Source organism: Ovis aries, chromosome 16, assembly GCF_016772045.2.
Source record: "Ovis aries strain OAR_USU_Benz2616 breed Rambouillet chromosome 16, ARS-UI_Ramb_v3.0, whole genome shotgun sequence".
Classification (NCBI taxonomy): domain Eukaryota; kingdom Metazoa; phylum Chordata; class Mammalia; order Artiodactyla; family Bovidae; genus Ovis; species Ovis aries.
In genome coordinates this window covers 26,276,169-26,302,744 of record NC_056069.1, presented here as the reverse complement: position 1 = coordinate 26,302,744, position 26,576 = coordinate 26,276,169, and the positions used below count along the sequence as shown (strand labels likewise).

Below are 26,576 nucleotides of genomic sequence, written 5' to 3'. Positions count from 1 at the left end.
ACTCCCATTTCTGTACTTGTAAGTTCAGGGAATTATTTTAGATGTGCTTAAAGTCTGTCTTCAAAGGTCTGATCCCACCTATGTCTATATTCTTGCCAGCTCCGTCTTCTAGATGCATGAGCAGTGACCAACTCAGAGTCAAGTGAGGGATCTGGATCAGTATCCACTCTATGCAAATATCTTCCCTGGTAGTTAGTTTTCTTTTTTATCTCTAATCTTCCCCTCTAGGTTAAGGAATGGAGATATTCCCCATTAAAGGGAGATACAGCACCTTGAGGTGTTATTGGTCATTAACAGCTACTCTAAATTAGTTTTTTTCTTTTTTTCCCCCCCTCTCAGAAACATAAGGGATAGGACACAGAACAGACAAGCTTTATTGAGGGTTAGGTGCCACACTGAGAGAGCTTGAGTAGCTGGAACACTAAAAGCTGTCTCCTTCAAGTTTACTTCAGTTAAGATATGCGGATGACACCACCTTATGGCAGAAAGTGAAGAAGAATTAAAGAGCCTCTTGATGAAAGTGAAAGAGGAGAGTGAAAAAGTTGGCTTAAAGCTCAACATTCAGAAAACGAAGATCATGGCATCCGGTCCCATCACTTCATGGCAAATAGATGGGAAAACATTGGAAACAGTGGCTGACTTTATTTTGGGGGGCTCCAAAATCACTACAGATGGTGACTGCAGCCATGAAATTAAAAGATGCTTACTCCTTGGGAGGAAAGTTATGATCAACTTAGACAGCATATTAAAAAGCAGAGACGTTACTTTGTCAACAAAGGTCTATCTAGTCAAGGCTATGGTTTTTCCAGTGGTCATGTATGGATGTGTGAGTTGGACTATAAAGAAAGCTGAGTGCTGAAAAATTGATGCTTTTGAACTGTGGTGTTGGAGAAGACTCTTGAGAGTCCCTTGGACTGCAAGGAGATCCAACCAGTCCATCCTAAAGGAAATCAGTCCTGGGTGTTCATTGGAAGGACTGATGTTGAAGCTGAAACTCCAATACTTTGGCCACCTGATACGAAGAGCTGATTCATTGGAAAAGCCTCTGATGCTGGGAAAGATTGAGAGCAGGAGGAGAAGGGGACGACAGAGGATAAGATGGTTGGATGGCATCACTGACTTAGTGGACATGGGCTTGGGTGGACTCCGGGAGTTGGTGATAGACAGGGAGGCCTGGCGTGCTGCGGTTCATGGGGTCACAAAGAGTCAGACACGACTGAGAGACTGAACTGAACTGAAGACCTAATTTATAGATGCTAAGAGAATGTCAATTGGAATAGACAGTGTGGTATAATAAAAAATGCATTGAGGAAATGCATGCACAAATTTGTTCATCTGTACCTTTGAGATTTGTGCATCTTACTATATGAAAATTATATCTCAATTTGTTAGCAAAAAAAAATAAAGCACACTAGAATTAGAATTAAAGTTAGAAGAACCCTTCAGGTTTATATGTCCACAACCTGTGACAACCTTCCCATCTAAACTTAGGCTATTATGATAATACACTGAAGGCTATGAATAAACCTTTAAAACATACAATACTGCTCATTCTCCCTGAGTGAAATTCACCTCTACCCTTGAGAATTTTGATTCATAGGTAGTTTACTCGTTATGTATGAATTTCTGGAGGATAATGTTACAAAATTGTTTTGGTAATAATGAATATGACATGATTAGAGATTTTGAATAGATGAAGGGCCTTTTAAAATGTGAACTCATTATTTTCTCTGTATGTAGTAATGAGATTGAGTACACTCTTTGGTAGAAAATTATAGCCTACAAAAACTCAGTGTACTGGAAGTTCTAAGAGGTGTTTATCAATGTTAACAATCTTGTTTAATCATTTTCAGCTTGCTATCCAAATATCCAAAGATGGGCTACCAGGCAGAGTGCCACTATGGGTTATCCTGCTGAGTGCTTTTGCTGGATTATTGTTATTAATGTTGCTCATATTAGTGCTGTGGAAGGTAAGAATCAGAGTTCCTTAGACTTTCCTACTTCAATTGTCAACAGCATATTGGTGAAACAAATTATGATTTATCCATGCTTTGGAATATAGTATTGTGTAGCCATTAAAAACACTGAAATGATAACCAAGACAAAAATTAAGAAGAAAAAATATATATCTCAAATGCTGTACACAACTTGAAACCACTTTTGTACAAGAAAGAAACAGACATATCCAAAAATTATGGGCGATCTCTCTAGAGACTGGGATTACAGGACACTTTCATTTGTCTATAACACTGGAAATTCTAAATTAAGTGTACAGTATTTTTATAAGCAGAGAAGAATGAAAACTCCCTTTTATAGAAAAAAGAAAAGAATACATTTCTATGTCAGTTTAAGAACATAGAAGCAACAGAATTATGGTTAAGATAAAGCCCTATCCTAATCACATATCTTTATGTATCTTTAAAATTAAATGCTTCTTTAATATATAAAAATACATTTTATGCAATAGTTGCATGCCTGAATGAGAAATGAGATATTTGTTCAATTAGTTGATGACACAGAAATCTTATACTTTTACACACTCCTGTTTCAAATCCTCCTGTAAAACTAACCTATTTTTTGTCTAGTCAATCTGTGTATTAACATATCAACAGATGTTTATTTCCATATCAGTAGATGTTTCGCTTAAATTAAGATATGCAAAATCTTTCAATCTTTGTATCTTTTTCAAATTAAGCAGAAATGAAATGATAGCTTTTAGGATAAATTTAATAGAGAATAAAATCTCAGAAAAGTTGAATTTAATGTTTTTCTAATGAAATATCAAATTGGCATTTATTCTAGCATTTATCACCCTATATTTTATTGTTTTGTTCAAAAGCAAAATTATCACTATGTTAAAAATAGATTGTGGCTACATATTCATTTTTCTGATATCTGAACAACAGAATTATATTTTAATCAAATAGTTTAAATAGCAAATTTCTCTCCCATCAAATTACCAACTGCTCCTATCCATTCTGACTTACCATAACTATCTTCCTCTTTTCGGGAGGTTATTCTCAGAGAAGATGAAAACAGCTGTGTTAAAGATGTATGTCAGGAGCATTTAGTTTAGTAAATAGAATCCGTAGGTTTTCTCCAGCAAAGTCTCGAGGACAGAATTCTCTGCCATCTCAGACCTGCAGCTCTTCCTCCTGCTTTGCAGGGTATCCATGCTCTGTCTGTAATACCTGGCTTTGCCACACTGTGGTACCCAAGGCCTGGCTTAGCGGTGTCAAGGGTGTGCTTGGAACGTAGAAAATGGTTTCTTTGTTTGTAAGCACCTGTAATAGGACATTTTACTGTTGATTTCTTTCAGTATGGTAAGCACAGCACTTGTCCATACAGTTTTAGGACACTGCTGCCAAGAGAAGAGGGAAGCCAGAGCTGATATTTGAGTAGTCTCTCTAGCTGCATACCTCTCCTTAAAACTAGCAAATAATTTTCAGCCCTGTTTTTTGGTCATCAGTCTGAAAAAAGCTGGAGAAGGACATGGCAACCCACTCCAATATTCTTGCCTGGAAAACTCCATGGACAGAAGAGCCTGGTGGGCTATAGTCCGTGGGGTCACAAAGAGCTGGACATGACTAAGCGACTAACACTGAAGAAAGCCTAAGTGTAAAAGCAAACATTCTTCCATCCAGGATATGATTTGCTGATACATTCTGATGTCTTCTTAGGTCTTCTTTTAAAGCCCAAAGGTTTAGCAACCTTTGGACAGTCCTGACCTGTAGGTTTAGTTAACTCAGTCACATCAGTGGGAATGCCAGTAATCAGAATGGTATTTCCACAGTAGACAGGAGGAAAACTAGCACTTATTGAGTGTTTACTGTGTACCAGGAACCATTTTTAGCTTTTCCACTTTAGATATTAACATCAACCCTATGAGAAAGATACTATTATGGACCTCATTTTGTAAGCAAAGAAGCTGAGGCATAGAAAAGTTAAATATGTTTCCCAAAGTCACATGGTTTGTCAGTTTCAGAGTAGAGAATCATCTGGGCCATTTCACTTTTGTGTCAGCGCTATTAACCCCCTCACTCTATGGTCTCCCTTGCTTCTATTCACTCTGTTTTCTTTACAATCTTTCCAACTAAGTCTTTTAACTATATTTTATACTTGAGGACACTGAAGCAAACAGAAGTTAACCCCCCTAAGAGTTCTCATCTAGTAAGGGACTGGGTTGAAGCAATGCCTTTATCCAGTATAGTCCTCTGCTGCACTCTATGGGGCAAGCTCTTCGCTCTGGAGCTCCAGGAATTGGTTTTGCTCAAGAAGATCATGAACTCCCTGAAATATATAAAAATATTTGGTATTGGAGTGATAGTCCCTCATTGGGTTCAACCTTTCAGCAGCTCTGTTATACTGGAAAGATTACTTGCCCTCCTCTTGCCTGAACCTCCCTGAAGCATTTGGTCTGCAGCAAGCTCAGAAAAGCTACCCTCATCCCCACACATCTTTTTAGACTAATTTTAGACTAGTGGAGCATAAACCTCAGGACTAGCCTTTCTTCATGCTTCTTCCAAACCCCAACAGTGTGGGAGTTGATCAAAACTCTCAGTTTGAGACTTTGTGCAGGGAGCAGGTGAAAGATTCCCCCTGGAACTAGAATTCAATTTCAAAAGGCACAGTCTCTGTAGCTTTATCTTCATAGAATGCATAGAAGAGATTGCTAAGCTAAGTTGCTTCAGTCGTGTCCAACTCTGTGCGACCCCATAGATGGCAGCCCACCAGGCTCCCTCATCCCTGGGGTTCTCAAGGCAAGAACACTGGAATGGGTTGCCATTTCCTTCTCCAATGCATGAAAGTGAAAAGTGAAAGTGAAGTCGCTCAGTCATGTCCAACTCTTCGCGACCCCATGGACTGCAGCCTACCAGGCTCCTCCTTCCAAGGGATTTTCCAGGCAAGAGTACTGGAGTGGGTTGCCATTGCCTTCTCCAATAGAAGAGATTAAGACTTAACAAAATCTTAGTAGGTGCTTACTATACTTAGGGCTTCCCTGGTAGCTCAGACGGTAAAGCGTCTGCCTCCAATGTGGAAGACCCAGGTTCGATCCCTGGGCCAGGAAAATCCCCTGGAGAAGGAAATGACAACCCACTCCAGTACCTTTGCCTGGAAAATATCATGGACTGAGGAGCCTGATAGGCTACAGTCCATGGGGTCGCAAAGAGTCGGACACGACTGAGCGACTTCACTTCACTTACTATACTTAACCTTGATGGGAGAAGGCTTTAGAGGACACAGGTTTAAATAGATTGGGAAATATGTCCTGAAATCTGGTAACATGCTAAGGGAGAAGCTCAGTCATCATAACCAAAAGGATAGAATGAGATGGTCCACAAAGGAACCCTGAGAAATCAGATTGTTCCTGTCTTAACTTGATCTTACACTGATGTCTCAAGATCCACCCTTAATGATTTATTTACTAATCCTATAGCTTTGTTCCCTCATCCAATATGCATATTGTGAGGGGAGTGTGAGTGGGGGATAGTACTGCTATCTAGTAGCCTTTTATATTTTAATATAAATGTTTTGATGATGGACAGGGAAGCCTGGTATGCTGCAGTCCATGGGGTTGTGAAGAGTTGAACAGGACTGAGCGACTGAACTGATAAATGTTTTCATTCAACACTTATTCCATATTACAACCATTGAGCACATATTTCTGCCAGGGACTGTTTAATCAGACTTTTGCCACAGGGTTTTTAATTAGGGGGGAATACAAATAAGATCATTAAGTAAATACAAAAAGAAAAAGGAAGTGAAAACTATAAGTTTGGGTGCTGAAAACAAACAACTTGTTGCAAATGTTGACTAGAATTGGCCCTGTCCAATTTGAAGCTATGAACGTATATTTTCCTAGTTTTCACTCTAATCACCCAACTTGCACTGAAAAACCAGTGTTAATAGAATCAGTTGGGTGGAAAACTTTTGTTAACAGGAGTTAAGTTTTAAAACTAAGCTTTTAATCTGTGAAAGCAAAGGAAGGTTGAAAAGAAGCGAAAAAAAAAAAAAAAACTTGAGCGGAAAGAAGAAAAGATCAGGAACTGGGCAGGGCAGGAAAGAGAAAAGTCATGATTCACCACCTGCTTTTGTGAGAGCTTTGTCTGATTTATTTTCGACTCAGGACATGCAGGTACAAGTTAAAAGGCTTAATGGTTTGTGAATCCAGAATGCGTATATTTGGCTCAGAGAAAAAGGCCTGATACATGTAGGAGAATTTGTGTTCTAGGGAAGACACATACATTGTTTCTTCATGTTCATTTGTTCTACTGTCACCTTTTTTGTGATGTCTCAGTTCAGTTCAGTTCAGTTCAGTCGCTCAGTCGTGTCCAACTCTTTGCGACCCCATGAATTGCAGCACGCCAGGCCTCCCTGTCCATCACCATCTCCCGGAGTTCACTCATACTCACGTCCATCAAGTCGGTGATGCCATCCAGCCATCTCATCCTCTGTTGTCCCCTTCTCCTCCTGCCCCAAATCCCTCCCAGCATCAGAGTCTTTTCCAATGAGTCAAGTCTTCGCATGAGGTGGCCAAAGTACTGGAGCTTCAGCTTTAGCATCATTCCTTCCAAAAGAACACCCAGGGCTGATCTCCTTTAGAATGGACTGGTTGGATCTCCTTGCAGTCCAAGGGACTTGTGATATCTACCACCAACTAAACTCTGGAGTGGAGGAAGACATAAAGCCCTGAGTAAAACTTCTCTAATTTAAAATTGCATACTTTTCACCATTTATGCCCTTAGAAGTCTCAATTGTTTTATAATAATTTTTTTAAAAATAGGATTCCCTTGCATAATTTACCACAACTTTATGATTAAAAGGGACCTTCCCTGGTAGCTCAGTTGGAAAAGAAATCTGCCTGCTGTACAGGAGACCCAGGTTTGATCCCTGGGTCAGGAAGATCCCCTGGAGAAGAAAATGGCAACCCATTCCAGTATCCTTGCCTGGAAAATCCCCTGGACAGAGGAGCCTGGCAGGCTGCAGTCCATGGGGTCGCAGAGAGTCTGGCACAATTGAGCGACTAACACTTTCACTTTCTTTCATGATTAAAATGACATGAAGGTGCCACATTTCCAAAGAATTAACTCACGGTCTTTGCTTGTACTATTATAATCCACTCTCAAATTTTTTAAAAGAATACAGATTTAAAAGAATATTTCTCTAGGACCTTTTTTAAAAAACAATTTTAATACCCATGTTAGATTAGAATATTGCAAAGGTTCCTTCCAGCTCCTATCCTTTTTTTTTAACATAACAACATAATGGGCACAGTCATGTCCGACACTTTGCAACCCCATGGACTGTAGCCTACCAGGCTCCTCTGTCCATGGGATTTTCCAGGCAAGAATATTGGAGCAGGTTGCCATTTCCTTCTCCAGGAAATCATCCCAATCTAAGGATCCAACCCTCATCTCTAACCTCTTTTGCATTGGCAGGCAGATTTTATCCTTTTTAAAAAATTATTATTTTATGTAATTGGAAATAATAAAGCACTTGTAATTTTTATCACAATGCGTCATGAAAAGTGACCCACCTTCACCCCAATGTGGAATTTTTCATATGTTCAATTACTTCATTTTCATATCCAAATGATACAGGGTGTTTTCAAGAGTCTTTTTATGTCAAGCCTATATAGATGGATGTGCTAGTACATTTAAAGTTAATCCAGGGCTTCCTTTGTGGCTCAGTGGTAAAAAAGTCTGCCTGCCAATGCAGGAGACATGGGTTCGATCCCTGGTCCAGGAAGAACTCACATGCTGTGGAGCAACGAAGTCCATGTACCACAAATATTAACCCTGTGCTACCCAGGAACTACAACCGCTGAGCCCATGTGCAGCAACTTCTCCACAACAGGAGAAGGCACCACAGTAAGAAGCAGAAGCACCACAACGAAGAATAGGCCCTGCGCGCCGTAACTAGAGAAAAGCATGTGCAGCAACGAAGACCCAGCACAGCAGAGCCAAAAATAAAAGTGTATCTTTTTAAAGTAAATCCAGACAACTCAGAAATCTCCCCAACCGCCTAGCCATAGTGTACCTACCAGATTCACCATCATCTCTAACGACCTCAATTTATGACCATTGATTATTCGATGGAAATTTCTCTGACATGTGCTTGAAAAAGAAAGATGATGGCAAAGTAGAGACAGAGCTGGATAACTACAGTTTGCATGTCTCCCAAAATATTTTTCCAGAACCCTTTAAGTTCGTTTGCTACATATATTAGTTTTTTTTTTTTTCAATCTGTTCTTCTGTATCGTCTAATCTACTGGGGGGGTTGTTTGTGGGTATTTTTTTCAATTTTATTTATTTATTTTGGCTGCACTGGGTCTTCGTTGCAATGCACAGGCTTCTTGTTCTGGTGGCTTCCCTTGTTGCAGAGCACACACAGGCTCTAGGCATGCAGGCTTCATGAGTTGCGTGAGTCAAGCTCAGTAGTTGTGGTACAGGGGCTTAGTAGCACTGAGGCATGTGGAATCCTCCCAGACCAGGGACCGACCTCAACTCCCCTGCACTGGCAGGCAGATTCTCAACCACTGGACCACCAGGGAAGTCCAATAACTGTCATTTCTTGACATTCAATATTACCTAATAGGTCAATTGAAAAGAATACCTCTCGATTATTTTATTTGTAATCCCACAATTGCTAACATTTTACTAAGCTAAATTTTATCTGAGATTAATATTTATTACCTAATTTCAAATAACTAATTGTGTTACATTTGATATTTTCTCTAAGATTGGATTCTTCAAAAGACCACTAAAGAAGAAAATGGAGAAATGAAATATTTGGAAGAGAAGAAATAATTATTCAATAATCCTCAGGTTTGCCTCAAATATGTGACAAGAAATTAATAAACACAATCAAAGACATAGTCACATAACTTTATGTAATCCATCAGGGATTAGTCACTTAGAAAATAACAGATCAAGCAAGATCCAAAAACAGTACCGTAAAGATATATTTTATAAAATGTTGAAAAATATTTTTAATTACTCATTTTTGTTGAGTAAGCAAAATTACAAAGTGTTTTGAAGATGAAAAATAACCTGTACAAATATGTTTATATATTAAATTACCAAAATATTTAAGGAATACAGAAAAAGATTTTTATGATCATTGAAACATTTACTTTCAAAATAATATGAATTAAGCTTTTTCCATTGATTCCTGATGGATATCCACATTCAGCATGATAGTAAATGCAAAGAAAGGAATTTTACCTGAAAAAGATCACTTCCCCCCATTCAAATGAGAAAAATTGTCCTATATACAGTATAGACTGAAAATAGAATCAAATCACAGAGAATACAGTCAGCATCTTTGTGTTGGGTTCTGTACTTGGAAATTTTTCTTTCCAAAGTGTTTGTAAAATAGTACAATTGAGCTGAAATTTTATCTAGGGGAGAAAATCAAGAAAGACTTATGAAAAGCAAGTGCACTGAATGGATTAATTTAAGCTTTTATAGAACACAATTTTGATATTGAACTCTGAAACTCAAAACTCTTTTATACTAAAAATAACAGGAGTTTTATGTGACATAGCACTGATTTGTCATGAAAAATCATGTGTGTGGTATATGCAAAAATGATTTCTGATAATGTTGATGGATGCTGCAGAAATGCTGATCATCTTTGCTGGGCAGCTTTTGAACATGAAGGGTCCCAGGATGTAACCCAAAGTAAGAGTTGATTCAACTCTTTGGTACATGGTTCATTCAAACCCTCAAGCTGTGAGAGTATGTTTATTTTTAATCTTTGTAAAGGTATTTAATTTTCCAAACACAGTTCTTTTTATGACAAGGCAGTATTTCATTTCAGTATTGCATTTTACCAACAAGCCACTGCTTTCTGAGTGAGACATATCAATATTTAAATATATCTCCAGAAATGCATTTTAAAGAATTTCAAGTTGGAAACCTCACACCAACAGAAAGACATCACACTTTTGTATGACCTTCTTTGTTCTTGAAGTAATCATTATGGTGCATTGGACTCTTCTGTAGCGTAAGTTCCTAGGTTGCTCCGTTTCTTGGAAAACACCAACAAATGAATGAATGTATGTGTGAACTACTGCTGTAAAATCTGCTGCTACTCTGCAGCAGCTCCATCTCTCTACCTGATTGACTGTCACAAGATCAGATCTAGAGAATCCTGGGCTCTACTTTTCTCATAAAGCAGCAAATCAATGGAAAATAATCAAATGCCATGGATTTCTTTTTAAAAACTAATTTCCAGGGAATTATCTATGGACTCAGAGGCAGCCTACCTCATGGCTCTCTACATCTGCATCTAATATCCTGATGGTCAAAGACAGGCACCTGGAGAGTGCTGAGGACATCAGCGGCTAAAAGAAAGGCTGTCTCTCCAGAGATTTCGTATCCTCTTGCTGGCCTGTCATTTGTTCAGAAATGTCCCATTTTAGAATTTTCTTCATCTGTCTCCAGGTTCCAAAATCATTCTTTCCACCTGTCCTTTGTTTGCTCAACAAAGCATCTCTCATATTCGGAGTCAGCATGGTGCACACCTCCAGTGCATAGCCTGCTTAGCAGCTCTGCTCCAAGCTCAGCACATTCTTAGAAATAAATCCGATAGATAAAAATTTTTTTTAATTCACACTTGTTCTCTGTCTCCTAAATAAAGCATTCACTGAACCAGGAGTGTGCAGATTTCAACTAAATATATTGTTAACCCAAAGGGGAAAAATAGAAAAGATGACATTTTTAACATATTAGAAAAGAGGGGAAGAGGTATTTGGCCAGATCAAAGAGCTACTTATAAGCTCTACAAAGTTTTCAACATAAGTCACTCATGGTTTTTAAGTGGATTGTTAAATGAGCCAGATATCCTGTTTCCCTAATATTGTAATCTGTTGAGGTTTATGTGTGTATGTGTCTATGCATCTGTGCACGTAGGTGTATAAACACACATGCACACACGCACACACACACACGCATGCATGCATGCCCAGACACAGGCTGAAGAAAAAATACCTCAACACCAAGTGACATTTACAAGAAATAAACACACAAAAGCTACACCACAAGAAAAGTTTGACTCACCCACTTTGCATATTCTTTTCACTTTCTTTATTTAACCTTAGCATATAGTTATGTAATATCTCGATATCATGAATGTAGAAGCTTTGGCTAAAATAATGTCAGCAGTTATCCCAAATTAACTCTGTACAGATGTCGTAAACATAATTAATGATTAGGAAATATATAAAACTTTATTATTTTAAAACATTTAATAAGAAAAGTGATACAAGTATGAACTTTTATTGGTTAAATTAAATTACAAAAAAACTTTCTTTTTTTAACTTTGATATTTTTAAAAATTAATTGTTGCTTTGGCTATATAGACTGAACTATGTAAGAAGTCCCTTTCCATACCAAACCTATAATGGTATACTGGTAAATTATTTAACAGCTGACTTTCCAGGAGGGGAAAAAAAAAAAAATCCCTGATTTGTGTCAAAAGCCAGTTTTCATGATCTAAATTGTTTTGTCATGGCCATTTTCAGGCCACTAACATAACCCTAAACAGCTTGTAGAATTCCTGAAAATATATTTGTCAGTTCTCCTGTACCAGTATGAGCTGGCTTTAGCACACCATTGAGATAGACTGCGTGTGTGCTGAGTCTCTTAGTCATGTCCGACTCTTTGCAGCCCTATGGACTGTAGCCTGCCAGACTCCTGTGTCCATGGCTTCTCCAGGCAAGAATACTGGAGTGGGTTGCCATTTCCTTCTGCAGGGGATCTTCCCAACCCAGATTAGATGACAATGATATAAATAGATGATAGATGGATATGATAGATAAATAAAATATAGCATGTATATATAGACATACACAAACATGCACAATACAATCAGATTTCAGATTATTCTTAAAATGCTACCCTCATGCCCAGTAGACAAAGTGCTAAACAGTTTCACATTTTTTCCATCTTAATTTCTAACATTGTAATCTTCCTTTAATATTAATAAAATGATACAAACTTGGTGGAAAAGGAGTTGAAAGTAAAAATGTATATAATTTTGAAGAAATGAAATGAAAATCAGACCTACACAGCCGCAAAGAAGCTGTTTCACTTTCTCTAGGAATCCAGAGCCCTGGAGCCATATCATGAAAGGTCATTCTCTGTAAATATTTGTGATTTCTATGATTCAGTTTGAACCTCAGTGATCCAATTTATTCAGTTATTTTCTCCAAGCCCTAGATTCTTGGGCAATTTAATCTTTGAATATTTTCTGTGTCATAACTGTGTTTGAAATGAGGATTGTGGGAGGACATACTTTTATAAAATTTGATGTTTATTCAACCATAGTAATTTATAAATTTACCTTTTATAAAACCAATACCTAAGCTTAATTGGGAAACAAATATTTGCACCAAAGCAAGAGGTGGTTGCAGAATGCTTGAGTAAAGTTGGGTGGGAGGAAAGGCTGAGAGAAGAGCTGGTGTGTCTCTGCAGGTGGCCCCAGAAGGATCACAGTTAGCAGTGTGCCCGCTGGCATCTGTATGCTGCGCTTTCCTACTGGATATCCTCTGGTCAAACATGTTGTAATCTGCTCCTTGTGAACGAGCTGTCTTTTCTTTGCACAACACTGAGAAAACTAGGGAAGACTCAGGCTTAGAGCATGGTTCCTGTATCCAGGACAGTCACAGTATTGTTCAAATAGAGGCTTCCAGGCAAATCAGTCTTTTAGAACTAGTATCCTATGTATCCCTTGTTGATTTTCAACACTTCTGAAGTCTCCTTCTATTAGTCTTCTCCCCAAGGGACACTTTCAAGAAGACTCCTAGAGAAAAACCTGTTTAAAATGTGTGCTCTGTTTGCTGTGAAGTCCAGCTGCTGTGACTTGATCACTTACACAGGATGTCAGTTCTCCCTTCTTCTGTAGCAATCTAAAGGGTTGGTACAGTAAATGCAATAGGGGCAAGATGAAAGGCACTTCAGATATGGAGCATCTTTAAGGAATTTACAAACCATTATTGGGACACTATCAGCAGTGTGGGGCTGGCAGGATTTAGCCCTTTGGTAGGTCTCCATCAGCACCCCCTAATCCCCATCCTCATCCATGGGAATTACAATATAATCTAAAATCAAAAAGAGGAGCTTTAAAATCCTCAAAATTATGCTACTACTTTTTAATTAAAGTATACAAGTTAACTGTAAACAGCAGGCATTTTAATGCAAACACAACTTCAAGGTGAATCCACTGGGCAACAGGATTCTAATCAGTTTGCTATCCCTGATCACTTCCTACCCAGAAACTCTGAAACCACCACTGGAAATGAACTCTGCAGTGCATTACAGAAGGCTGAAGGCTGCCATTTCTGAATGGGAGCACTGCTGTGCAACATCTTAAGTACAACAGTAAAAAGAGTTAAAATCTAACATTATAATCTGGTGAAAGAGTCAGTGTTTTTGATCCTTGTATTAAAATTTAACCTTGAATTTAGCAATTCCAAGCAACAGCCTTTGACCATCAACCTTGAGGAAAAGTAAAGGAGTGTGTGGAGGCTCTTCAGTCCCCAGCCCATTGTCCCCACAACATGTGGTTCTCGGGACATCCAGTTCTTAAACCTGAGCTCCCAAACCTACTACATCCCAGGATCAGCCCTCCCACAACAAATACACGTATAAGCACATGCTGAAGTTTTACCATTCCAAAAAGATATATTAATACAAGGATGAGTTATCACTTCTAATGTTGGGCTCTTTGCTTAGAGATCAGCATTTTCTTTCCTTTCAAATACATCAGAGCCTTTCTCCCATAGCTAATAAGTTCAGAACATTACACAGGACTTCCTTGCATGCTCCTCCCATCACAGGGTAGAGAATTTTAATGTCATGCCAACTGGGCAATAGGACCCAGGGGCCATTTGCAGGATCTCTCTGCTTTCTGCCCTCCAGTAGGCTTCTTCTCTTCTCATCTGTACAGTGGGGATGTTTGGTTTTAATCTGGGTCTTCGTGGCAAGGCCATTTGAAGCCTGGTGCCCTTGCAAGGCCATGAGGGTTGGATGTTCTTTATTGGTGAGCTGAGTCTTGGAAATCCTTTAATTACTGGACACACCATGGAAATCATGGCAATACTGGGCGGATACCAGGGACACACACAACTACAATTGTGTTTGATGTTACCATATTTCAAAGTACATCTTGATGAAAAAAGAGTAAGTCTGGAATTTCAGGAGCTTTTGTGCAAGAGACTGAGACTCAGCTTTCAGTCTTTTATTTCTGTTTGATCTATGCAAAGAGACTGGGAACCAAACTTTTTAAAGAAACTTTCCAAATGATAGGATGAAAGCCAGAATTCAACAGTCCCCTACTGACAGTCCCTGTCCCCAACTCTGTTTTTCAAGAGATGGAAAGAGGATTGGATGGGGAAGAGTGAGCGGTGTAATTGTTTCTTTCTGCTACAGAGTAGCCAAGCAGTAGGGAGTCACCACACAGACACTAATGGTGGCTTTCTGAGATCTTGGCATCACTGGCCCAATGAGAGGTGACGATCTTCCTGCCGTGTCCCTGAGACATCTTGCATTTTGAGAGACATAAAAAAAAACAAAAATGTGGGGGAGGGGCTGAAGCTATTTATCTTTTATGTACACACCATTACTCCTCAAAATACTGTAAGCATTTTTAGCCCACATCATTCCTGGCCACAATACTAACACATGTACTTCACACAAGTAAATTGTTGATTAAATAAGAGTCAAAGTATATTCTTGCCTGTCTGTTAACTAGGGTTAATTTCCTGAAGTTTAACGTGCTTTGGCTCAAGTGAAAACAATCATTTGAAGCAGCAACAGCTCAGATCTTCTTCATTCTAGAACCATTTCACACAGTACATCCCGATACTTAGTGTTTAATTGAGAGACACGCTTAGTGTTTAATTGAGAGACACACCTGCCTTTATTCAAGATGTAGCAGCCACCCTCTGTTCCTTACGAGGGAACACTAGCTTGAAGGGAGAATGGTGTACTGTGTGTTACTAGTGTTGGGTTATAAAATTGTTAACAGACAGTGTAAAAAAAAGTGTCCATTTTATTTAAAAGTGTCCATTGTATATAAAAACTATTGCCCTGAAACATGTATCATACTCACTCTAATAAACTTTTCTGCATGATCTAACAAAGTATATATATTCACTGCTTGTCTATTTACCTCAGAATAAACTCATTAAAATGAAAAGCTCAAGGGTGCATGCATTTCTAAGTGGCTTTTATTGGACCGACTTAGAATAAAATATTTCGATTGCATTCAAGAACAAAGAAGCACTAACTCTCTTGATTCTGGTCATTTATTAAGTGCCTGATTTCAACACATGTTAAAAAAGAAATTGGTTATCAGGTAACAATGATTTAAGATGACATAATTAGAAATAGCTGAGAAAGCAAAAATCTATTTTGAATATCCTATATATGGTGCATCCTGTACACTGATTTGAGGTCAGATGTTTGATATTTTTGTATAATTCTATCTTATCTTGTGCATCAGCTGTGTATTTTACGTCAAGGTAAATGAGCATCCTGTCTTATATGTTAATAAAAAAAAATGACTCTTTCAAAGAAAAATGTGACTGCTGTGATTTTAAGTACACGAATTTTGTCCAAGATTTCTTCCAAAGCATCAAAGTTTTTTTTTTTTTTTAGCTCCTTGGTAGGTTTCCACTTTAATGCTTCTAAACGGAAAAAACAAAAGGCAAATGCAGTCTGTCTGTGGTGTTTCCTGTACACAATATAGCAATGAGATTAGTCTTTTGCAAACTTGAGACAAAAACCTCAGAATCCATTATTACTACATATCTTCTCCTAATGAGATGTTTTAATAATAAATTATCATCTGCTGTATAATAATAGATTGGACCACATAGTATAAAACAAAAAAAAAAAACTAAGTGAAAAAAGTTATTTTCTCTATTCAGCCTATAGTTTAAAGAAATAATTTCATATATAAGGGCTAGAAGTAAATGCTGGAAGAAGTTTAATAACGTGTTCATCTTACAAAAGATTATATCCTCAAACTATGCAGTAGAATGAGTGAAGGAGATATTTTTTATGGAAGAAAAAGACTGACTTATGAAGAGGTTATCTGTAAGGTCCTGGACCAAATTTGTGTCCGTACAAGATCCCAATGCACTCTCTTGTCTCTCTGACTGTGAGCTCAATAATTCTTTTCCCACTTCACCCTTCCCCCAGGAGGACAATGCAGTGGAGGCAATAGAGAGAATCTGGATATATTCTCTCTAAAATAAGTGGCAGACATAGAAACATTATTTTTAAGTCTAGAACATAGACACAACATTTGCTTTCCTTATCCTTTGCAGTGTCCGATAATAAAATTAATATGATAATCATAAGCAGATTTTAGTAACAATGTTCACCAAATAGAAGTGATCATTAAAGGGACTGCAGATAATTTCTGTTTTCTTCTTTAGAATAGCTATTTGAATTGTTTTTTTTTTTTTATTTGAATTGTTTTTAAAAAATGAGTGACAATTTTTAGATTAGGAAAAAATCTTTTAGGGTAAAAGGAAACATATTCACATTGAAAACAATTTGAAACTCAGAAAAAAATAATTTTAAAACAATCATTTCACCAGCACCAGAAATTACTAACGTTATGTTGTCTTGTTTCTGAGCATACATATTTATTTTTTCCATATTTCTATTTTGACATACTTCAAATCACAAAGAAATGGTATGCTCTAGCTTTTTAATTTTTTAAAATTTTCTATCATAGTAAAAGGATGATGGCCATCAAATTCTTTCCCTCATCCTAGATTTGGCAACAGGAAGGAAAATTACTCGCATATTTTCTCAAGTTAATAACCATCATACACATATACACCTGCCATAGTAGTCCAAGTGTCAAAGAATTCTTTCTTTAACTGCTTCTTGAAGCAGCAGTGGGGCAGGGCGAAGAGCCAGGAGTAAACAGGGAAAGATGGGAGAGGTACTCTCGCTAAAAATAATAGCAACTGTGGCCTCATTTATCATAGAAAACAAATTTGTTTAGTCACTCAGCCATGTCTGACTCGTTGTGACCCCACGGACTGCAGCATGCTAGGCTTCCCTGTTCTTCACTGTCTCACAGAGTTTGCTCAAACTCATGTCCATTGAGTCAATGACGCCATCTAACCATCTCTGTTAGATGCCATCTAATCTCATCCTCTGTCGTCCCCTTCTCTTGCCTCTTCAATCTTTCCCAGCATGAGAGTATTTTCCAGTGAGTCAGCTCTTCGCATCAGGTGGCCAAAGTATTGAAGTTTCAATTTCAGAAAATGAATGGTAATATGCCAAATGTAATTCTGACCATATCAGTAATAACGTTAAAGGTAAATGGTCTGAACAGTCAAATCAAAAGTCAGAGATTGCCAAACTGATAAAAGAATAAGGTCCATCTATATGTCCTCTAAAAGAGATTCAAAGGCACAAATAAATTGAACAGAATATTATGGGGGAAAGATACCATGCAAACAGTAACCATAAAAGAGTGAGGCAGCTATATTAATATCAGACAAAATGAACTTAAAGATGAGTGCAATTCCATACTACTCAACAATACAAAGGAATGAAATTGGGTCATTTGCAGACATGTGGATGGACCTAGAGTGTCATACAGAATGAAGTAAGTCAGAAAGAGGAAATATCATATATTAACATATATATGTGAAATGTAGAAAAATGGTGTAGATGATTTCATTTGTAAAACAGAGATAGTGACACAGACATAGAGATCAAACAAATGGATACCGAGGGGGAAAAGTAGGAGGTGAATTGGGAGATTGGGGTTGAAATATGTGTACTAGTAATAATCTGTATAAAATATATAGCTAATGAGAACCTATTGTATAGCACAGGGAACTCTATGAATGCTCTGCGATTACCTAAATGGTAAGGAAATCCATATAGCTGATTCATTTTACTGTACAGTGGAAACTACTGTGAATCAACTACATTCCAATAAAAATTAATTTTTAAAGAATGAATGTAATTCCAGACTTGAGAATTCTTGTGAGGGAAACCTGGAATCCCTCTAAGTATATAGAAATCCTAGACTTATACTTGAGTTGACTTTGATGTCTTGTAGGTTTTCAAGGATTCGTAGGTGCCTGAAATTAAACTTCTGTGTGGAGTAGAGCCAAATCAAGGAGTTATCTCACTCTGAGACTTGACTCTTAAGTCAGGGTGTAGCATCCCTGACTTGCACAGAGTTTAGTTACAATGGTTCAGTTCCTCCCCAATTTCAGAAATAATAAGGGCAAGCACCTTTGTCTGTAGGTACCCAGGCTGCCAGCCACTTCACAGATGAATGCTCTTTGGCCATGTGCCAGAGCTCTAGTTAGTACTTGACTGGCAAGTACTAGCTTCATTCAGTACTTTCATTAATTCAATAAAAGCAGCATTGAAACATCCACAGGTTTGGTCTTTAGCTGCCATTTCGCTCAGTTATTTTTTGTTGTTGTTGTTTTTATAATATCTTTCAACCAGCTGTGTGTGGCATGAATTCATTTAGAAACCACAATCTTGAATGGCATTCCAAAGGCAAGAGTGGAAATGCCTAAACCTGGAAAATAAAGAATAGCATCCAGAATTGGCCATCAGACTGTAATTAGTGGAGCTGGAAGGTAGCCATGCCAAGGACTCTAAGCACCCTTGATGAAATGTCCAGGGCTCTTTAGTTTTACGTGCTGAGTCTCTCTTTTTTTTAATTTTCTTCCTTCCTTAACTGTCAGACTTTTCTATTCTATTTGCACCCAAGTGCCATCTGTTATTCCTTTTCACACACTTTTCAAAGCTTTCTCTCACTCCTGCTTATTCTGCACACCTCACCATTATAATGTGGATAATTCTGCAGAGATTCCAATTAGTGTGTTGTTGGACAGCTCAAGGATACAGCTTCTTTGTTATTTGAGAGGCATCTGCGTTCTCTTCCTCTAGTTCTTGCTCCTGGCATGTCCTGCTGCTGGATCCTCAATACAAAGACGCTATGTTGTCTTTACTTCTGAAATGAGGCTGAGCATCCGTTCTCTCTGTCTGTATTACTCTCAGTTACTCTCGAGCTGCTGCTGCTAAGTCACTTCAGGAGTGTCCAACTCTATGGGACCCCATAGACGGCAGCCCACCAGGCTCCTCCGTCCCTGGGATGCTCCAGGCAAGAACACTGGAGTGGGTGGCCATTTCCTTCTCCAATGCGTGAAAGTGAAAAGTGAAAGTGAAGTCGCTCAGTCGTGTCCAACTCTTAGCGACCCCATGGACTGCAGCCTACCAGGCTCCTCCATCCATGGGATTTTCCAGGCAAGAGTACTGGAGTGGGGTGCCATTGCCTTCTCCGACTCTTGAGCTAAAACTCCTTAAAAAAGAACATATCAAAACAAAACACTTTCTCCTTTAACCCACCAACAGGAGCCACTTATCTGTAATCCAAGTCGTACTCCTTTCAGATGCTGGGTCAATGCTTTATCTAGCTCCTTCACCAAGGTAACTTCATTTACGAAACTCCTCAATCCTAAGTGCAAGTTGACTCCCACTGGTCCTCCAGCCTGAGCAGACAACATCCAAGGGTGTGGCCTTGGTTGCACAAGTGCGTCCTCCTCCACAAGTGGACTGTGGGGGAAGGGCAGGGTGTATTGAACGTCTGTTTTACCCTGTCTCTGCTTTCTGTTGGTCAGAGAAGTTGGCCACAACAAATTTGTGTTGGACTGAATATGACAGAACCTATTTAACATGAAGAGAGGAACTTTCCTCACTACACAGAATTCAGAAATTGGCTGACAGCAAAAATGAGAATAAAAATCAGAGATGTTGATTGAATTGCATTTGACGACGTTATTAGGGATGTGACCACCAACTGATGGAAATAATAGAGGAAGAGGGACTGCTCAGACATCCCAGGAGCTACCTAGCTCTCCAATAAGGCATTTGCTTTATGTTTAAGTATCATTTCCATAGACTATAAAAGGAAACATCATTCTCTTTAATCAATTTCTAGTCAAGACAGCCATGTGGTGACCACACCTTTTAAAGACGTGATTAAATATGAATAATTAGTCTCTCTTCTTTCCTTTCCTAGACATCACGGCATTAATATTGGCATTTAGTTTCCTTAAATTGCATTCTAAAGTGCACGGCCACCACAGCTCCCTCTCCGGATGTCATTTCTGGAGCCTAGAATTTACTAGCCCTGCCCCCATCTCCTTTTCTATACACATATTTTCTTTTCAACTTGGATTTTTAACAAGTTTAAAGTCATGATTATCTTTTAGTGTTTTTTTTTTCATGATTTCTGGCTTATTAAAGGATATCATAAAGAATACAGATGAACAACCAGACGAAGAGATGCACAGGCTGAGGTCTGAGGGCGTCCTGACGCAGGAGGTTTGTCCCTGTGGAGTTGGGAGACATCATTCTTCTGCCAGGATGTGTGGGAAGCTCCTCAACCCTGTGTAAAGTCAAGATTGTTAAGGCATAACTTCTGTTTTTCAAATAAAACTCCTTTGAGTTTTGAAAAATGTGTGTAATCATGTAACCACCACCACAATCAAGATATAAAATATTTCTATCAAGTAAAAGTTTCCTCATGACCCTTTTAGTCAGTTTCCTCCCCCCATCCCCATCCTCTACAATTAATCTGATTTCTGTCCCTGTAGTTTTGCTTCTTCCAGAATGTCATATCAGTAGATTCATTAAGTATGTAGCCTTTGTATCTGTCTTTTCCCATTCGGCACAATGTGTTTGCTATTTATCCGTGTTGTTGCATATCTTGATTGTCCATTGCTTTTTAATGGTGAGTACAATTACATTGTGTAGATACATTTTGCGATTACCTTCGTTAGCTTGCTTCTCTTATCTTCAAAACTTATGTGTGTGACAGTCAGGAGGCACTGTGTTTACATCATAGTTGGATTTTTTTGTTTTGTATTTCCTATCAGACATTAAGGGAGAGAATCACCTTGGGATGCAATTTTAGGAAGTAAAATGCCAATATTAATGCCAATATTAATATTAATGCCACAGTGTCTAGGAAAGGAAATTTAAAAAACTGTTCATATTTATTCATATCTTTAAAAGGAATTTTCAATCTAAGCCCATGTGGCTGCCTTGACTAGAAACTGAGAGAAGAGGTATTTCTTGAACTGGCCAGGCTGAAATGCTTAGATCCTAAATGCTACATAAATGACACATATATATAAATATATATATTTAATATATATGGATAATGTATATGACATATTATCCCTATTAAGCAGTTTGGCAGAATGTAAGCTGGGATTTTGTATGTATCTCAAACCACAACATAATTTGGCCCTATAATATAGTGCACAGAAAATGAATTTTAGAGTCTGGGTGCGACTTGGGCCCACATCCCCACTCTTGCTGTTTACTAGCTGTGCATTCTTGGGCCGTTTCTTGACCTTGGCCCTCTAAGAATAAGCTTGCTAGCATCATAACAATAAGCTTCTGGACAACATAACAATACCTCATAAAGTTGTTATGAGAAGCCAAAAGAAAATAAACTTAAAATAATAACACATGCGGCATTCTTAGCACATGGTAGGCAGTCAAATAGTTATCTCACTACCCTCTTTCAGTGGTATATATAGATTTTAAATTCCTATAATAACTTAGGGCAACAATAAAATTGTTTCTCCTTTAGATTCCAAGTAACTTATTTAAACTATTTTAAATGTAACTCCCACTGTAGTTGGCATTAACAAATGTGGTTTAAGTTAAAAATACGCACATTTTCTTTTTGCCAGTTTATAGAACATATATCTATTGTTTTAAGTATGTAGAAATAGAAACAGTTGTGGTTTTGCTTCAAATTAAAGTGATTTAGCAACCGTTTGATCTAATCTTTTCTAATCAGCATTAATGCTTATCCCTGTCTTCTCCATCCACATGTTCACCTCTGTAGCCTACAGCCCAAAGATGATAAATACAGAAAGTTCTGTTGCTTTGCTGCAATTACTGAGAGACAATAAGAGGAGCATATAAGGAAACCATACATTGGGGGGTGGGGTGGAAATAGACCAAAAGCAAAAACGAAAGGCAACTTAAGTGCAATAGTACATACATTGGGGGTACTGTAGGCTCAGTTCCAGATGACCTCAATAAAGCAACATTGCAACAAAGCAAGTTACATAAACCTTTGGTTTCCCAGTGCACATACAAGGTATATTTAGACTGCACTATAGTTTATCAAGTGTACAATGCAATTATGTCTTTAAAACCTCCATGTAAAAAGAAAAAAAGAAACCTCCATGTACATACCTTAATGAAAAAGTATTTTTTTGCTAAATACTGCTGCCCATCATCTGAGCCTTCAGCAAAAGATAGTAATAATGTCAAAATGACTGGTCACAGATCACAACAAACATAATGATAATGAAAAGTTTGAAATGTGGGAATTACCAAGATGTGACATGGAGGCATGAAGTGACCAAATGCTGTTAGAAATATAGCACTGATAGACTCACTTGGCACAGGGTTGCCACAAACCTTCAATCTGTAAAAAAGCAGTACCTGTGAAGCACACCAAAGAGAAACACAATGAGATGAGATCTGCTTGTAATATACCGAGTAGATGTGTGTAACCCTTGGGTTCTCAGGCATGAGAGCAATTACAGAGGCATATAGTAAATGGATTGGAGTTTTATAATACGATGTCTCTGACTCAAGTCGTGTTTAGAGATGTGTAAATTTCCAGGCCTAAATGTTTCCTCTAATCTTCTGTGGATCACTAGAATGTAGATCTCAGATATCAATTAGCAGCAAGACTGTCTTCCTGTCTTCCTTGTCCTTTCCTCCTCTTACTACCATGATGGTCCTTACTGCATAGTATGGTGCACAGGTCATGGGTGGCTTCTGCTCTTGGTTCAGTTGGACTTGGTGGTGCTAGGGGGCTTTCACTTCATGCCTCCAGTGGTAAAGAATCCGCTTGCCCATTCAGGAGCCGCAGGAGATGCAGGTTTGAGCTCTAGCTCTGGAAGATTCCCTGGAGGAGGAAATGGCAACCCATTCCAATATTCTTGCCAGGATAATCCATGGACAGAGAAGCCTGTTGGGCTACAGTCCATGGAGTCACAAAGAGTCAGACATGACTGAGCACGCAGGATCGCGTGGTGCTAGGATGGAGGAGGTTACTTCCCCCTGTACCCTTAGGGTTCACAGTCTGGGGCCCTGTGAATTCGGCTGACAAAAGAGAAGACAACAAGAAAAAAAAAAAAAACAAGCAGAAGTTATAAATGTGTGCATGGAGCATATATATGGGAAACTGAGTGATGAATAACTCAAAGATGTTGGTTCACAAACTGGTACCCATTTAGGAGGGCAAGAAGAGACCAAAGAAAGAGGCAGGTCACTTCAGATCAGTATGTGGCGGATTTAAAAAGCAAGGGAACTTCCATTCAAGGCTTTCTCCAGCCACTACAAGATGAGCAGTTACCCACACTCACCTGCCAGAATCGTGAAAGCTTATACAGAGGCCCTAACAAGGTGCAGTCACATACACAGTCCAGCTGGTCTCAGTGGGGTCTCATTACTCTCTCAAGGTTTGTCCCCAAAGTGGCTCCTAGCATATGAACAGGAGGCGGAAGACACATTCCAAGCGGATGGGGTGAGGATCCTCCAGCTGCCTGGGTCCAGCTTAGGGGCTAACCTGCTGGACCTGCTGGCTACATCTGCTGGATGACCTTCTTCAGCAGGCAGGGTGGTTAGAACATATACAGTATCTTAACAAAGCACAATAATTTGTAGAGAGACGACAAGACAAAGGAAAAGTAGTTTAGGCCTTCGTGGGCTGTAAACTGTGGAAAGGTAAATATACAGGGAAGCGAATGACAGAAACGGGCTAGTTAATAAGGCTTGTTGTTAAATTTCTCTGGTGCCCTCTTTGAGTTGGTAAGTCTAGAGTTGTCTCTGGTGATTAAGAATTGTCCTGCACTTCCTGTTAAAGAGCGAGGAAGGCAGCGTCTTTCTTGAGTCTGTTTATTCTCAGTTACTTTGGGCTCAGAATAACATTTATGCCCAAGTGGCATATTCTGTGTGGCCCACTCTGAACCCCTTCTGTGGCTTCCAATTTGCAGTCAGTCCCTCTTTTTGGTTCCTAATCTGGTCGTGTATTTGCTGAAATAAAGAAACAATATACCACATCACTTGTGGAATAACATAGTCAAGATATATCAGTGACACTATCTTTTACTCTATCCCTAGGGTGATACTCCCATTTACCATTCTGCTCTGTAATCCTTTTACTGTGTCTCCCCATGCCCTGCTCAGAGATTTAGAGCTGACACCTTGCTCTACTCCAATGAACATTTCCCCTTGAAAAACCTCTTGTTCTTTGGATTAATATTGCACACCTGACATCTCCTGGGGATAGTTCCTCCCTGGGATGTTTCACAGCTCAAACAGATGTGTGGGTCTATAAGACTAGCGCTTCAGACTCTGGGTCCTCAAGTTAGCTTGCCTCCTACGAATGCCTCCTCCTTGCCCTCCACCTCCACACACAAATACACACACCCCTACATAACTGTGGGGGTACTTTTAAAAATATTTTAATATTCAAAAATTTATTCAATGTATAAATATGTGAAAGAAAAGAAAGAAAGAAAGAAAGTGAAGTCACTCAGTCGTATCCAACTCTTTGGGACTCCAAGGACTGTAGCCTACCAGAGTCTTCCCTCCATGGGATTTTCCAGGCAAGAGTACTGAAGTGGGTTGCCATTTCCTTCTCCAGGGGATCTTCCTTCTCCAAGGATCGAACCCAGGTCTCCTGCACTGCAGGCAGACACTTTACAGTCTGAACCACCAATCATATAAGTTAAATATGTACAGTTCATGCATGTCAATTTGACCTCCTGCGATTATCAAAGAAAAAACAAATATAATCACTATTATAATTTTCTACTTAAAAATTCCATATATAAATATATGGCAGGGGTTTGTGTTAAGGTTGGTCACGAGAGTTAGTCATATGTGTCATGTGGAATTAGGTAGTTGGGGAAGGAGAAGGCGGAGAATGGAAAAGAACAGAAGCCAAACTTCAAAGAAGTACAGTGGAAAAAACGCTGAGTCAGACCCAGAAGCAAAGCCAAGGGTCAGGAGGAAACAGTGTTTCTGAATATAATGCGGTAGTTTGTTTGAATGCCTTGAAACTCAGCTGCCCTGGATGCGAGTATGCACTCTGGGGAGGGGGATGGAAATATGGAGGCCACAGGTGAACCTCCCTGGCGCCAGGTAACACTTTGGAGTAAAAGCCAGCCTTTCAGGGAGGATGTCCATCTAAACAATGCCAGACTGAGAGGAGGTGGCAGCCTCCTAATTTTAAAGCAGGTTCATAAGCCCATGTGTCAGCATGAAGTCTGAAGTTATCACAAGAGCAGAAAGAGAAAGGGATCTATCTACACCCACTTGAGGGCTGAGGAGGGAGGGCACCACTTCAGGCTGCGGGGGCCAGCAGCAGTCATGACTGATCTTGGAGCACAGATGTGTAAGTCTCAGCCCAGGGACTCAAGAAGTGCCCTACATGTGCAAGACAGAATGGTGAGGGGAGAACATCTGGGCATTTGCATGAGTACGATCTCATTGGTACTCAGAGACTGGCAAGCTAAGTTTCAGTTTACAACCTCTGTGTACATGTTCTGGGCTGCAACTCTAAGAAGAAAAGGAATGGCCTTACCCTAGCGTATCCTGTGAAAGTATGTAGTTCTAAGGGCTTGAAAAGTGTTCTGTTCAGTTCAGTTCAGTCACTCAGTCATGTCCGACTCCTTGCGACCCCATGGACTGCAGCATGCCAGGCCCCTCAGCTTTAAACCTGGAAACATCTGAATTGACCTTAAGATTCAGAGGTTTCTGATGGTGTAAGCCACCTCCCCTACCTTTATAAAGGGTTTTGCTGGTGGCTCAGTGGTAAAGAATCCATCAGCCAATGCAAGAAATGCGTGTTCGATCTCTAGGTTGGGAAGATCTCCTGGTCAAGGAAATGGTAACCCATTCCAGTATTCTTGCTGAGAAATCCCATGAACAGAGGAGCCTGGTGGGCTACACAGTCCATGGGGTTGCAAAGAGTCACAACTTAGTGACTAAACAAAACAAACAAAAAAAACGGTTCATATTGAATCTAAAGAAAATGTACCCAAATGTTCTTTAATTCTGCTGAATGGCATCAGCCAGAGTGCACTTCCATATCCTCTGCTCATATGCTTCATACAATTTCTGCTAGAGCAAGACTTTAAGGACAATATTTGGGAAGAGATCTCAAGCTCACTGAGGACAAGTAGCCAACATATTGGTTCTCACCAAGTACTGAGCCCATTAGCTTGCACGTGCTGCTGCTAAGTTGCTTCAGTCGTGTCTGACTCTGTGCGACCCCATAGATGGCAGCCCACCAGGCTCCCCCATCCCTGGGATTCTCTAGGCAAGAACACTGGAATGGGTTGCCATTTCCTTCTCCAATGCATCAAAGTGAAAAGTGAAAGTGAAGTCGCTCAGTTGTGTCCAACTCTTCGAGACCCCATGGACTGCAGCCTACCAGGCTCCTCCGTCCATGGGATT

The 26,576-nt window shown here is 39.2% G+C and overlaps 1 protein-coding gene, 1 long non-coding RNA gene and 1 other non-coding gene across 4 annotated transcripts in view; 2 read left to right on the top strand and 1 right to left on the bottom strand.

Annotated features, from left to right (window-relative positions):
• ITGA1 (integrin subunit alpha 1) overlaps positions 1-15,590 on the top strand; it is a 170,418-nt gene extending 154,828 nt beyond the window's left edge. The window contains exons 28-29 of one of the 2 annotated variants that reach the window (XM_027980075.2): positions 1,854-1,970; positions 8,743-15,590. In XM_027980075.2, coding sequence (XP_027835876.1) covers positions 1,854-1,970; positions 8,743-8,787 — 162 coding nt within the window. In that variant the 3' untranslated portion in view covers positions 8,788-15,590. Of the gene's footprint in view, positions 1-339 lie in introns of both variants that reach the window. The other variant, XM_027980076.3, reaches the window with a different exon arrangement.
• Positions 4,997-5,069, top strand: TRNAW-CCA (transfer RNA tryptophan (anticodon CCA)). Its single transcript has one exon. It is a non-coding gene; the product is annotated as a tRNA-Trp (tRNA).
• On the bottom strand, positions 15,303-24,588 carry LOC121816808 (uncharacterized). The gene is made up of 2 exons (XR_006056519.2): positions 20,846-24,588; positions 15,303-20,460 (listed from the first exon to the last, which is right to left on the bottom strand). It is a non-coding gene; the product is annotated as an uncharacterized LOC121816808 (long non-coding RNA).
• Between the last annotated feature and the right edge of the window lie 1,988 nt (positions 24,589-26,576).